The sequence below is a fragment of the Poecilia latipinna genome, unplaced genomic scaffold (genome assembly GCF_001443285.1).
Source record: "Poecilia latipinna isolate Pla-1442-1.1 unplaced genomic scaffold, P_latipinna-1.0 Scaffold934, whole genome shotgun sequence".
NCBI classification, from domain to species: Eukaryota; Metazoa; Chordata; class Actinopteri; order Cyprinodontiformes; family Poeciliidae; genus Poecilia; species Poecilia latipinna.
In genome coordinates this window covers 150285-163351 of record NW_015113550.1, presented here as the reverse complement: position 1 = coordinate 163351, position 13067 = coordinate 150285, and the positions used below count along the sequence as shown (strand labels likewise).

At 41.9% G+C, this 13067-nt stretch overlaps 1 protein-coding gene across 2 annotated transcripts in view; it reads right to left on the bottom strand.

Annotated features, from left to right (window-relative positions):
- cntln (centlein, centrosomal protein) overlaps nt 1-13067 on the bottom strand; it is a 136651-nt gene that overhangs the window by 86531 nt on the left and 37053 nt on the right. For both annotated transcript variants that reach the window (XM_015049211.1, XM_015049212.1), the window contains exons 9-11: nt 11257-11364; nt 6098-6217; nt 2726-2847 (exon numbers count right to left, since the gene is read on the bottom strand). In XM_015049211.1, coding sequence (XP_014904697.1) covers nt 2726-2847; nt 6098-6217; nt 11257-11364 — 350 coding nt within the window. The remainder of the gene's footprint in view (nt 1-2725; nt 2848-6097; nt 6218-11256; nt 11365-13067) is intronic.

Below are 13067 nucleotides of genomic sequence, written 5' to 3'. Positions count from 1 at the left end.
GTGATACAGTAATAGTAAATGGCAGGGTGGTTTCAGTGGGACTGGCCCACCGCACACCGCATGCATGCTGATAAGACCATTGGTATTATTTCTGATTCCTGATATGTGTTTCCAGGCTGGTAACTGCGGTTACTCGTGTTGTCAAAGCAGATATATTTCTGTATTAAAAAAAAAAAAAAAAATACCTGTACAGGTTTAGGGATTGTAAACTATCAGAATACCTTCAAGAGGATAACTCAACAAAGAGTGTGGCTGATGTTGATTGGCCTCATTCGCATGGGTCAAAACTGGGTCAAAAATTTGGAGTAAGTCCAGAGGAAATGGGAAGAATTACGGAACGAAAACTCAAAGGCAAAATGAAATAAAACGAGAACAAAGAGGCAGGAACAGCAGTCGAGATGCATTTCCAACTTACTGCAGGTACGAATTTCTGCAGTGAAAATCCAGAAGTATACGAGTTCATCAAGGATTAAACGCTGAGGCAAAATAAGCAGAGCAGCAATGAGGCGCATGTTTACTCATCTGCTCAGGAGTTAAGGCATGTTACCAAGCTGACTGCAGCTGATTACCAAAGAAAATATGATCACCAGAAACTCAGAACCTGAACAGGGCTGCTGCTGAATACATCTGTATGGAGCAGATATATGTCTACACTTAAAAAAAGCAATTTCTCAATTAATAGCACAACTAAATCAAGGAATATACTTTCATATATTCAGTTAAACCCAAAAACACTTTTTTCACCCAGAAGGGAAATTAAGTCTTGTCAAAACTCATGTCATCCAAGTACGGAGGTTGATGCTGTGGGGAGAAAGGATCTCCAATAGCAGTCAGTCCTGCAGCCAATCTAAAGAGGCCTCTGACTGAAGGCGGTTACTGTATGACAGGCTCATGACGGTCATGAGATGCGAACAGCTAAATTTCTGGGAAGCAGAGTTGTAAACAAAAAACAACAATAAAAAACAAAACCTCGTCATGAATCATAACAGAAGCTAAACAGGGAAGGGCAAAAACATTTCTAAATAAAGAAGAAATAATTGTCAAAAATAAAACGCCTTAACCAAAGAAATGATTAACCAAAGTCTTCAAACGAATCAATCAGAACAAACGTTACAGAGCTATTCCAATTATTATGCAAATATATTTTTTTAAATCAGAACTCTAAGTATCTGTCTTGAAAATGAAAATGCTATCAAACCAACAAACCATGTTTTCAGTCTCTGTATCAGCTTTGCAGTTTTAGTACCGTATAACTGGGTTCCTGAAGAGTGACGAGTGAGTCCATTTGTCAAACACAGAGAGGCCTAACTATCTGCTCAAACCTTCCCGCAAGCGACAGCAGCAACAGTTTCTACTTTCAGTCCTGCACAGAACAAAAAGGGGAACAAAATCAACTCTTGAGCATCTTTCCAAAAAGGCAACAACACAGCAGGGAAGCTACAGGAAGATCCCTAACAAGCTCAAAATGCAATGAGACTGTGCGCCGATCCCCACTGACTTGTTAGGGCCCTGATTTCCTCACACTAATGGGAGTTTTTAAATCATTTTCTATTGTCTCTCATTCAGGCTAGCATCACCCCAGTGGGTTTAATGGCTGTTTAAGAATGTGGCTTAATGCCAAATGAATGCCAAGATCATAACACGGAGTGAGTGGCTGCTGCCCTGGAAGGTTCTGACTGAAAAGGGCAAAGCTGCCTAATATATCAATATCACGTCAAAGCAGTTTGGAAATACAGAAACACTGACAGCAAACCCCAAAACCTTCCATACACGTAAATAAAAACACAGAGAAAAGTAATGTTTTACTTTCACTTCATCAGAGATAGTGTTCGCTCTTAACCGTTGCTGTGATAACCTGCTAAAACGTGCAGCGGCAGTGTTCCTGGCGTTGACGTTCCCCCTACGTCTCTGTCTCAGACACATGCTAAGAGCTGCAGTGAGCCAACATGAGCCGAGTCAAGCCCAGGGCTGAACGTGCTTCTCTCGCTGGCTGCACTTTCACACGGGCTCACATTGCACCGCTGTTTTCTTTAATTAACCCGGAGAGAAAACAGCTGACAAAGTTAACACTTGGCTCCCTCGTGGCCACCAAATATACACATCTTTACCTACACTTTAAATGGTCTCTGTGACGACGGGTTGCAGAGAGAAAAAAAAAGGAAAAAAAGTGATAAAAGGCATGGAGACAAAAGAGAAAATGAGACCATATGTTAATGACATTTTGCAGAATATTTTCCACTTTTGTGTAAAATAAATCCTGTGGTTCCTGCTGGAGATAACAGGTTGAAGCAGGAAATGGCCGTCTAGCCTCCTTCCCCCGCCCTCCGCAGGCCTTCTCAAACACCTTGCACCCCCAGGACCAGACACCTCCAGCCTCTGGCTCTCACATCTTAATGAACGCTGAGGGAGGAGAGACGCAGAAGCACACATACGCTCGGCACAAAACGCACCAAATTGACTGGCCTTAAAACCTCTGAGCTTTTCAAAGGCAAGAGGAAGAATTCCTCCTACTTTCCTAAATCCAGCACTGCAGTCTTGTCAGACAGCTTGTGGAGAGAAATGGGCCCTAAGACAATTTGTGAAGGTGAAGTTAGAGTGAGTTAGGTGTTTCTGCTGGGTTGAACCAGAAGTCATTCTTGTTGCATTGTGTTGGGACCAGTGTTAATGTTTCTGTCACCTCTGGGTAATGAGACCTTCCAGATGCTGAGCTGAACTTCGTACTCACAAGCCACGTGATTTCTCCATCTCCTTCATCTGATCTCGGATGGTCTTGTAGTTGGTTTGGACTAGACACAGACGTTCACGGCGTTTATCGTGAGCCTTCCTTAGCTCCTCGTTCTCGCCGCTCTGCAAACACAAAGGACGAAACAGTCTGCTGCTTTCAGGAAGATAAAAACAGCAAAGCTTTCAATTTGAACCATGTACAGGAACTCTGGGAAGCATTTAACTGTTTCACATCTTGGCTCATTTCAACCACAAACAGGGATTTAATGTCACAGAGCAACAATAAGTAGCTCTAAAATCCAAAGAAAATTAGACTTTTTTTTCGATGTCAATGTCTTGTTTGACCAGAAACACATAAAGCCAATTACAAAGTCAGCCTTTTATCACCTGAAGAACATTTCCAGATTTGAAGGACTAATGTCGCAGCAAGACCTAAAGAAAGTCAGCAATGCGTTTATCTTTAGTTGCATTGATTACAGCAATATTGTCTTTACAGTTCTGCCTGAAGAATCAATCACACACCTACCGCTGATCCAGAATGTATGTCAATGCCAGGCAGACCAAACACCACTCTAAAAGCAGGAAGTGGACTATAACATAAGGGATTATGGGTAAATACAATCAAAATAAACGCACCAGACTAGTGGAAGATACGGCTCATGGTTTTACATGAAATGTCAGAAATCCTCCAGCTGCTAAAATCTAATGCCACGACATTTTTGTTTGGATTTCCTGATGAAGGAAGATGCGCTCAGTGTCTTCTTCAGAGGCTTTTCTGTCGTTTCCTGGCGCAGTGCCCCCACAGGCGAGGAGGCGAACAGGTTGTTGAAGTTCAGTGTAAAGCAAAATGCAGCAGCTGAAAATATAACAAATGTTGCAGCTTTTGTCCCCAATCGAACTGAGTCTACCAAACTATCAGGTCGAAAACCTGTAGTTTAGGGGGTTTAAGCAGAGAAACTAAAACAAGGCTGGTATGCACACTTTAAACAATCAGAGAAATGTAGTGGAGTTACAAGCTGATGCCCTGGAAGGGCAGCGGTTCTGATGCTGACATTGTTGTTGACAGCTATTAAAATCGCTCCAAGTTCGGGCTCCTGAGCTGCAGAAGGAGCGTGAGAAGACAACGTATGGATTTTTCTTGTCAGCGTTCCCCCTCCTCCCCATCACGCTGACCTTAACAACGAGGGCAACCGAGAAAATACTTTCAGCCTACATGACAGAGCTGAGGGGAGAGTAAAGGAGCGGGGAAAGTCGGCTCATAAAAGTGGAGGAAAGAGTAAGACGGAAAACAGAGAAATTAGAAACGGAAGAGGGAGAGAGAAAAGGAAAAGTGAGCGGAGAAGTGCAGGACAGGTTTCTGCTTGAGTGGCCAGGGCTGGCGAGAGTTGTCGAGAGCTTTCTGAAGGGGAAGGAGCTTGTTTACTGCTGATATGACACGGCTACCCTGCAGAGAGGGAAATGCAAGCCCTCAGCCCTGTTATTATTAACAAGGACAAAGAGAACAGAGAGAGCACACAAACATGCGCCGGACACACAACAACATGCAATGTGCATCTACGCTGACAATGTGACAAGTATGGATTTTCCCCCAGTGTGGATTATTCACAAAGGACATCTGCCCCCCCGCTTTCAAAAACAAGGCTCTAATGAAAGGGGCCAGGCCAGAGCACTGCAGGGCTGGGAGTAAGCAAGTGGCAGGGCATTAGCCACATCATGGCTTCCCAGGCTCCTAACTGAACTCCCCCGGGCCGCTGCGCTCTGGTCATCAGACCCTCGCCCTCCGATCGATACACACCCGTGGACGATCAAGCCGAAAAATAATTACACTCAAACAAGTACTTTTCACTTTAAACTGAAGGAAAGGAGACATAAAAAAAGAAGTGAGTGTTAAGAGAAGTGTTTGTTTGTCTCCTGTTAATAGCCGAGGTCGACGTGTCAGCAACCGGATCCGATGCAAAAAGATGAGAAATGAGAAAAGAGCCGACAAGATACCAGCTAAAAGGACAAAACCTCTTAATCCCACCCTGAACTAATGCCCTCATTAATGCGGTTACATTTTTCTGTGCATGCCTTCACTAAACGCTCTTCAACTGGTCGACAACTAAATGGCACCATTAACCAAGACAGTCATGCATGCTGGCTGAATTTACATTGGGCATTAGCTGTCTGCTGGTGATGTAATTCAGGTGCTTCTCATCTGACAAGGAAATGATGCCTGATGTATTTCTGAGGATTGTGCTCAGAGCGAAGACGACCTTTGTTTAATCAGTCAGTCACTGTCCAGCTGCGAAGGTGGAGAGGATGAAGAACCAGAGAGTTGAAATAAAAACAGGGAAATGTCCTGTGTTGCAATTACAAGTACGGAAATCAAACTGTTAGACTGTAAAAGACAAAAACTGAGTATAGGAGTTGATGAGAGGAAGACCTGAAGGTTAAGAAAGCAATAATTTGCTAAAGGAGGATAAAACCATGCTGCTGCTTCTGCTTTCACTGGACGAGCTTTTCTCTTGTCATCTCCCTAAACCGTCACTCTGGGATGAAACGATTAAACAGATTAATTGTGATTAATCGATTATTGAAATAATGGCAAACTAATTTAATAAATCATTAACTGGAGTAGACAGACTCTGAAACATTCCATTTACTGAAATCACTGCAATTAAACCAAAACTGTATAGAAAGCTAAAAACCAACCTGTTTAAAGAGCTGCTTTCAACCCAGAATCACTGGATCATTGATCAACATATTTGATGTGTATTGATGATTTTGATTATGGAACTTAATATAATATAATGTTATTAGTTTCTCAAACTGGTGACTTTTTTATGGCTTTTTATTTTTATGTTTTTGTGATGTAAAGGGCTTTGACCTGCCTTGTTGCTAAAATGCGCTGTACAGATAAACTGGACTGATTAAAGAGCCGCCACATGTGGCCTAGCAGCAGCAGGGTCAACCTCACTTCCTCACTAAAAAGGGAAGCTGTGTCGATTCACAGTCGCTCTCTGAATCCCTCTGAAGCTAAGCTAGGAGCGACTCTTTGAGAATAGGGCCCTTAATGGTAAAATTTTACTCCGTTCTTCCTGGCAGAACCCTTAAAGCTCTGGGACCGGCGATGAACTGCGCTTTTCAAGTCCTGCCACAAAGTCTGGATGGGAAAAGGAGGAGTGAATGCTCTCAGTCAATGACTCGATGCGTTCTGTTGAGTTTCCTTAGCTCACTGGTAACAAAGATCCTATTTTTATTTTTTTATTTTTATAATTCCCTGCTATGTGTCAACGCAGCGCTGGTTCATCCCCTGCGTTTAGGAGCGCTTTAATGCCTCCGGACTTTTTGCACAGAGCTGCTTGTGCTAAAATATTTAGTCAGTGGTTACCTTGAGTTGCAGCAGCTCCTCCAGGTCTCGAATTCTTTGTTCTGCTTCGATCCTCCTCCCACTTCCCAACCCCACGCTGCCGGCTGGGGACAGAGACCTGGACCGCTGCACAGGTGCACCCTGGGAGAAGGCGAGCACAGGAAGCAGTGAGCTGAAAACTTCACTTACAAAGACATCCACCAACCCATGCAGCAATTAACATGTGTGGAAACGCTGAGTGAATGCCAATAACAGAATCATCTGCGTTCATCCCGTTCCCTTCTCACCTCGAGGAAAAGGCGAACATCGCCCGGCGCCCGTAACGCACACACGCACAAACAAACACGCTGCCAGAGGAGCGAGGGGAGCCGGTGCAGCAGTCGGCGCACATCTGTGTGTGTGTGTGTGTGTCTGCATGTTTGGAGGCAGCAGTTGCAAGCTGAGAGCGGCGAAGGTTTCTCCCTGCAACTGGCTAATGAGTATGTTCATTTCCATTTACATTGTTTCTTTGACAATAATGATGTCCCATTAGGGGAGACTAAAGGGGCTATAGATTCCAGAATGTGCTGGGCTTCATTACAAGAGGTGGGCAGGGAGGCCGCTCTAATTGCTCTACGAGGGGCCTCCAGGTTACACTTGATAGGACAACTGGAAGAGCTGCCGATTAGGAGGGGGGTGCGGTTCACTAGCCAGTCTCTTCTGCAGAAATAAATAAAGAAACGGAGAAGCGCTGGGGCCGTGCTGTACAAAAGCAGTGGGAACAATATGCTAGTGGAATATGAATATGAGAGGATGGGAGGCCCCATGCGGTGCCAAGGAGGGCTGACCAGATGGCAGGCTAAAATATGCAATGTGACTAAATGCCCAACAGTCCTTGGGCAGAAGAGGATGAGGAGCAGAGGAGAAAGTGAGGAGGTTAACGATGAGATTGTGTACAAGTTCAACTCGTCGGCCAGAATCGGGTTTAAATCAAAGCTTCAAAGTTCTTAAAGTTACTGAGCAGAAAGAGGCAGTGGATTCTTCATCACCACTGTGGTGGAGAAATACAGCGGCCTGCAAAAGTTTTCAAACCTCCAGGTTCTTCAAAGTTATTCCAACAAATTTTAAAGGAGCAACATTATGTAAAATCGACATTTTTGAGCTTTTCTTCATGTTATGATATTATTGCCTCATCAAAGCATACCTGAAGTGGTGCTTTGATTCTTTCATGCATGTTTAAGAAAACCAGTAATCTCCATGGCAACCACTCAGCTGTGCAAAATGCCTGGGTGGACCCAGCCCCACCTTTAAGCCCTTCCCCACTCAGCTCCTTCAGACTAGCCAGCAGCAATTAGCAGAAACCTGGTGGCTCTATTACAAATCAATTACCGATGTGTTTAGATGCGTCTCTCTCCTAAATGAAGCCACTAATAGAGCTACCATTTCTATTAATGTTTTACTTTTCTTTCAGATGGAAAGTACTCCTGGATTTTTTTGTGTGCATTCCCTGGCCGCTCACACTGAACCTGGTTCTGCTTCTGCTGGAGGTTTCTTCTTGTTAAAGGGAAGATTTCCTCTCCACTGTTGCTGCAAAGTCAACAATACAATTCCCCTAAAGCTTATTTATTTGCAGCTAATGCCTGGCTATCTGTTAATGCTTATGTCTGTACACGGTTAAATTTCTCGTTTGTGCACACAATCCTGGCCAGTGAAGCTGTTCTGATTCCACAAACAGAAATCTTTTTAACCTGTTTCAATAATCACCTGAACTTAACTACATTGTTTGATATGGAATGTAGGGTCCAGTTTGGTAAAAGGCTGAACTGACTACAAGTCCAGTATGTAGCTAAACCCTCATACCATAAACTGAATTCTTTATTTATGGTTCAACAAGAAGTGAAAATTGTAGATTTTCTAATAACAAGACTGTATTTGTTAAATCAGGTGTTACTGTTTCAGCATTTCTTTTTAAAATATCTTTGTATAACGCTGATTTTCATAATGTTTGGGAATGTACCAGAAGTTGACTCTGGTGACCTGCAGTGCCAGGTTCTGCGAACATGCCTGCGTGGGTACCAACCATGTGTTCTGACTTAATGACTTCATGCAACCAATTAGCAGATTGATCTGCATATTCCTGACAAGTGGCGGGCCAACTGGCTTAGCCTTCAAGTACAACAGGGAAAACACAGACGCCAGGAAAGAAAATCCAAACCTAATCTTTAAAGAAGAGATGACCAATTATAAAGTCTAGGAGAGTTTTTATGCAGCGTGGTTCTGCGGTGTAAAAAGTCTTTGACCCTGTACAGATGTAATCTGACTTTGCTTTTCGGTTACATGTTTCAGAACAAAGAAATTTTATTTGCAGACAGACAACTGGAGTAAATACACGAAAACTGTTTTTAAGTAATGGTGCAAGTTAAGAGCCAACCAGTGTTTATTGGTGTCTTTGCTGAATTGTTTTATTTTATTCAACATTTATGGGGATTTTGCTTGAAGTCGGCCCATGGCATCTCCATTAGATCTAAAACTTTGACTATACCACTTCCTTTTGTCATTTCTGAGAGCACGGTAGAGAGGAGAATTCATTGTTTCATGTTCTGGTCTGAACCGTCACACTACCACTAACATGTTTGACATTTTCCAAAAGTTTTCACTTTTGTCTCGTCCATCCACAGAATATTTCCCAATAGATTTGTTGGTCATCAAGATATTTTTTGGCAGATTTGAGTTGCCAAATGTTGATGGCCAACCACTTCTGGGAATGTTCACCATTCGTTTCTTGTGTTTTCCATTTGTGGATAATGTTTCCTACTGTAGCTCTCTGGAGTCTCAAAGTCGTAGAAAAATCCTTTGTGACCCTTTCCAGGCTGATAGATGTCTACTTCGTGTTGTCAGACAGGTTCTATTGAATTCATTTTTGATTCATCAGGCCTGGCGGTATTTGACTCAGTTTTCCAAAAGTTGAGCTTAATTCAAGCTTTTATCTTCTTACATTGGGAAAGGTTTGCTTCAATGGCCTTTTTTAAGTAAGCCAAGTAAGACCCAGTGTTGAAATATCACATCTATATTTCAAACAAAGCAAAAGTACAAATGTTAATTTTTCTACTTTATTTTTTTTAAACCAAACAAAAAGACTGAACTACACTGTTCAGTCTTGGAATGTTATTGGACAGGAAATTTGCATTTAATTTCACAAAACATGATCATAAAATGGAAAACCTGCCTCTGAAGGTCTCTGAGATTCAGTGCACCAGAATAATCAAAAAGTAGTTAGTAAAATGTCTTCTCGATTTCTGTTGTGATCATTATAATGTCAAGAAAATGTGTACAAATCAGGGTTTCTGCAGGATGCACCAACTCAAATTTAAGACTTTTTAAGACCACTATGAATGAAATTTAAGACCTACATCAAGATATTAAATGTACAAAAAGAAAACATACATTTTAAGCTAGTTAGCAGTAGCCTTAACCCAGTCAAACCTTTGCTTGACAGAAAAATTCAGCAAGGAAAAAAATTAATTCATAGAATACATGAGATTTAATAGTTATGAAATAGCAAAACTAAAGACTTGGGATTAATATATTTACAGCCAATGTATTTACATTTTTTGTATAAATTTAAGAGATTTAAGGCCTTTATTTTAGATAAATGAATACATGAATATGGTGCATAATTTTTGTGCAAGACTTTGACAAAATGGAAAATTGAACATGTTTATGTTGAATTAATACTACATGTTCAAAATACCTTACAAAAAAAAAAAAAAATCTCCAAACTACTTTTCTAAAGATTGAATAAAATTTTTTCTATGTTCAGGGCTTCCAGTTTGCAACAATGAAGCCATCATTGAAAACATTTTGCATTTACTAAGTTGTTTTTGTCTGGCCTTCAAATGTGGTGATCTGAAACGTTTAAATGTGATAAAATAATAAAAACTAAACAGAAGAATCGGGACTGAAACGCTCCAGCAGGTTTGCTGAAATATGACAGGGCAGCACTGATGGGTGACTGAGCTGTGATGCTTTGAGCTCCACAAGGCAGACAGGAAAGAAAAAAAAAGGTCTGGCCTCTGTTCTTCAGATAAACACTGGTTCTGGGCATGACCTGACCCGGGCTTAGAATCGGGTAACGGATGCATAAACAACACAGGGTCGCGCAGATCAATCTGTGTAGGGCGAACAATGAAGAAACATGGAAAAAAGGTCTAAAGCTAAACAGTTTACAAGCAAGCAGAGGTGAAGCTGTTCTTCAGAAGGGCTCAGTGTCACTGGATATGAAACATTTTATCAACTTCCTTTCTTCACGCTCCCTCTTTCTCTCTCCAGCTTTCAGAAACTCGGGTCACCGTCATCTGTGGACTTCTTTATGTCTGCAGCAGCATGTCATGGGTCAATGGGGAGCACTTAAAATAGTTCTGTTCTCTCAGGGAATATAAAAGTTGTATAAATCTGCACAAAAGTAATAAAAATAAATAAAAAGCACTAATCTTTTCACAAAGCAAAGTCACAACTGGAAGAACTCAAGAGAAAGTAGTAGGATTTATGAAAACGTAACAGGAAATCTCACTAAAATACAATCTCTTCTGATTGAAAGCAATTGCAGTAAATTAAAATATCATCTTTGTGCCCGAGTTCCTAAAGATCAGATGTGCAGGAGTTTCCAGCAGAACCTTGTAGGAGAAGCAGTATCATTATATTCCTCATATAAAAACAAGTAGAGAGGTGCTTCATTTAAGACATAATGAGGACATGTGAATAAATCAGGCACTGTTTCTTAAGGCCATCCCTTAGTGAGTGAGGCCATCTAGAAACTTGTCCTGCCAAACTTATGAAAGGGATACTGAGAAGATCAAAAGCTTCTCTTCTCGCTCATAATGTACTGCTGAAGCGGTAAATTAGCTGGTGTCTGAGCCCAAGGCATGCGTGAAACCAGCAACACACGCCGGCCTGGTCACAGTAGGAGGGGCCTCCGTGTGTGTGTGTGTGTGTGTGTGTGTGTGTGTGTGTGTGTGTGTGTTGGGATGTCCGGGACAAAGGTTGTCCTGGACTGGATCTGATGAATCACATGGCTCTGTCTCAACAGACCGTTCTCTTTCCATCCCTCTGCTACGGCTTTGATCTAATCTGAGCAAATGGCGTGGGCATGCTCAGCCACGTGCTGCCTTTGCTGTAATTGTCGGTGGTGTTCGTTGGCCTACCTGCAGTCTTTTCACACTGCTGGGGGATCGCTGAGGGAAATGTCTGTCCTCTGGCCTTGGATCTGAACTCTGAGTGGAGGCCCGATCGGACGGAGCAGCGGCGAATTGCTGGAAGAAAACAGAGGCTGTGACCTTTATATTAGCAAAACATTCAGACAGGCGGTTTCAACTTCTCTTTAATAAAATTAAATACTATAGTTTACTACTTGTGGAAACTAAAACAAAGTCTGAGAGAAATATGTGTAATCCCTGAATCACATGGCAAGATTTTTGTCCTGATTTTTCACTTCCAACATTCTTAAAAACACTGTGACGGTCCTAAAGATAATCTTAAGAGATTTTCCTGCTGTGTGTTGAAAGTGATCTGGTCCACTCAGAACAACATCAGGACCATTTCGATATAAAATCAGGGATAATCAATATTGGATTGTCTTGTTGGTGTTTCCGAGGAACGCTGCAGCCTGTTGAATGCGACTCGTAGCCAATCAGGAAGCGAAGTGATGGAAACACAGAGAGGAATCCAAAATACAAAAGACAGAACTGCTGTCCCAAAAGGCCGGTCGACGTTGGTGAAGTCTTTGTATTGTTTTTTTTGTTTGTTTTTGCTAAATACATTCCAGAAACTTATCGCCATTGCTTCTTCCCAGTCAGTCATGTTTGATTTCTCTGAACTCACATTTGACCTCGAGAGGTGTTGCAAGATTTTCAGTTTGACATCCAAAAGTTGGTGGATGAAATCTGTGTGTGTTTCTCTCTCCCATATACTCCATGCCCTGAAGGTCCTCCCAAGTTTCATCTGAAGCATCGCCATCAGCTCTCATTGATGTAATCACGTAATGAGAATTGTGCCATTTGGTTCGCAGGAAGGTGTCGTCCTCCTCTTCTCAGATCGAACCATTTCTCTGTGCAAAGTGTTGTGTGATTGGTCAGAAATCTGTGGGCATGTTTTATGCCAGGGGTGTCAAACTCAATTTCACCAAGGGCCACTTCAGCATATTGGCCACCCTCAACGGGCCACATTGACGGTACAAATCAGGAGTGCATACCTGCTAAAACACACCCCAGACAAAAGGTTGACTTCCCTCATTCAGTTCTGTAGAGGCTTATAATGAGTCAATGGTCCAGGTGTGTTAGAGAAGGAATGCATCTAAAGTTGCAGATGGTAGCTCTGGAAAACTAGACTTGGGCACCCCTAGCATAAATGTATGAAAATACAATGTTAAAAATAAATTAAACACCTCATATTGTTAAATAAATGATTTTATGTATTGAACTTTTAAATATTACATTTGAGTTTCCATGGATGTAAAATTACTGCTCAGTTTAAAAATTACAATATTTAAATCAGTGTTTAAAGGTAAGCAAACAAATAATAAAAACAAGTCACATGGGCGGACATTATAGACTCAATCAATTAATTAAAAAAAATCCTTTCTGAATATCATCTCATGGTCTGAACTAAATGCGTCTCTGACCGGAGCTGACAGCGTGTTGAAGAGTTATGGACCGGACGCTTTGGAGCGTCTGGTTAGGAAGCGCATTGCAAACCTTTGGTTGAAATGTTTTGTAGTCAATTTGTGCTCAAAACCTATTTTAAGTCAATCATTGGCCTATAAAATGCTGGGGGGCCACATGTGGCCCATGGGTCTTGAGTTTGACACATGTGCATTACACCATTGAACTGCCAATTGGTAATTAAAGTAAAGTAGCTTCGATTTCAACGAAGCCGATTGGCAAATGAACCATCATGAAAGAGGAAGGCTCTTGTCTCACTGCACCCCAAGAGATGCATAACTGACAAAAACCATTTC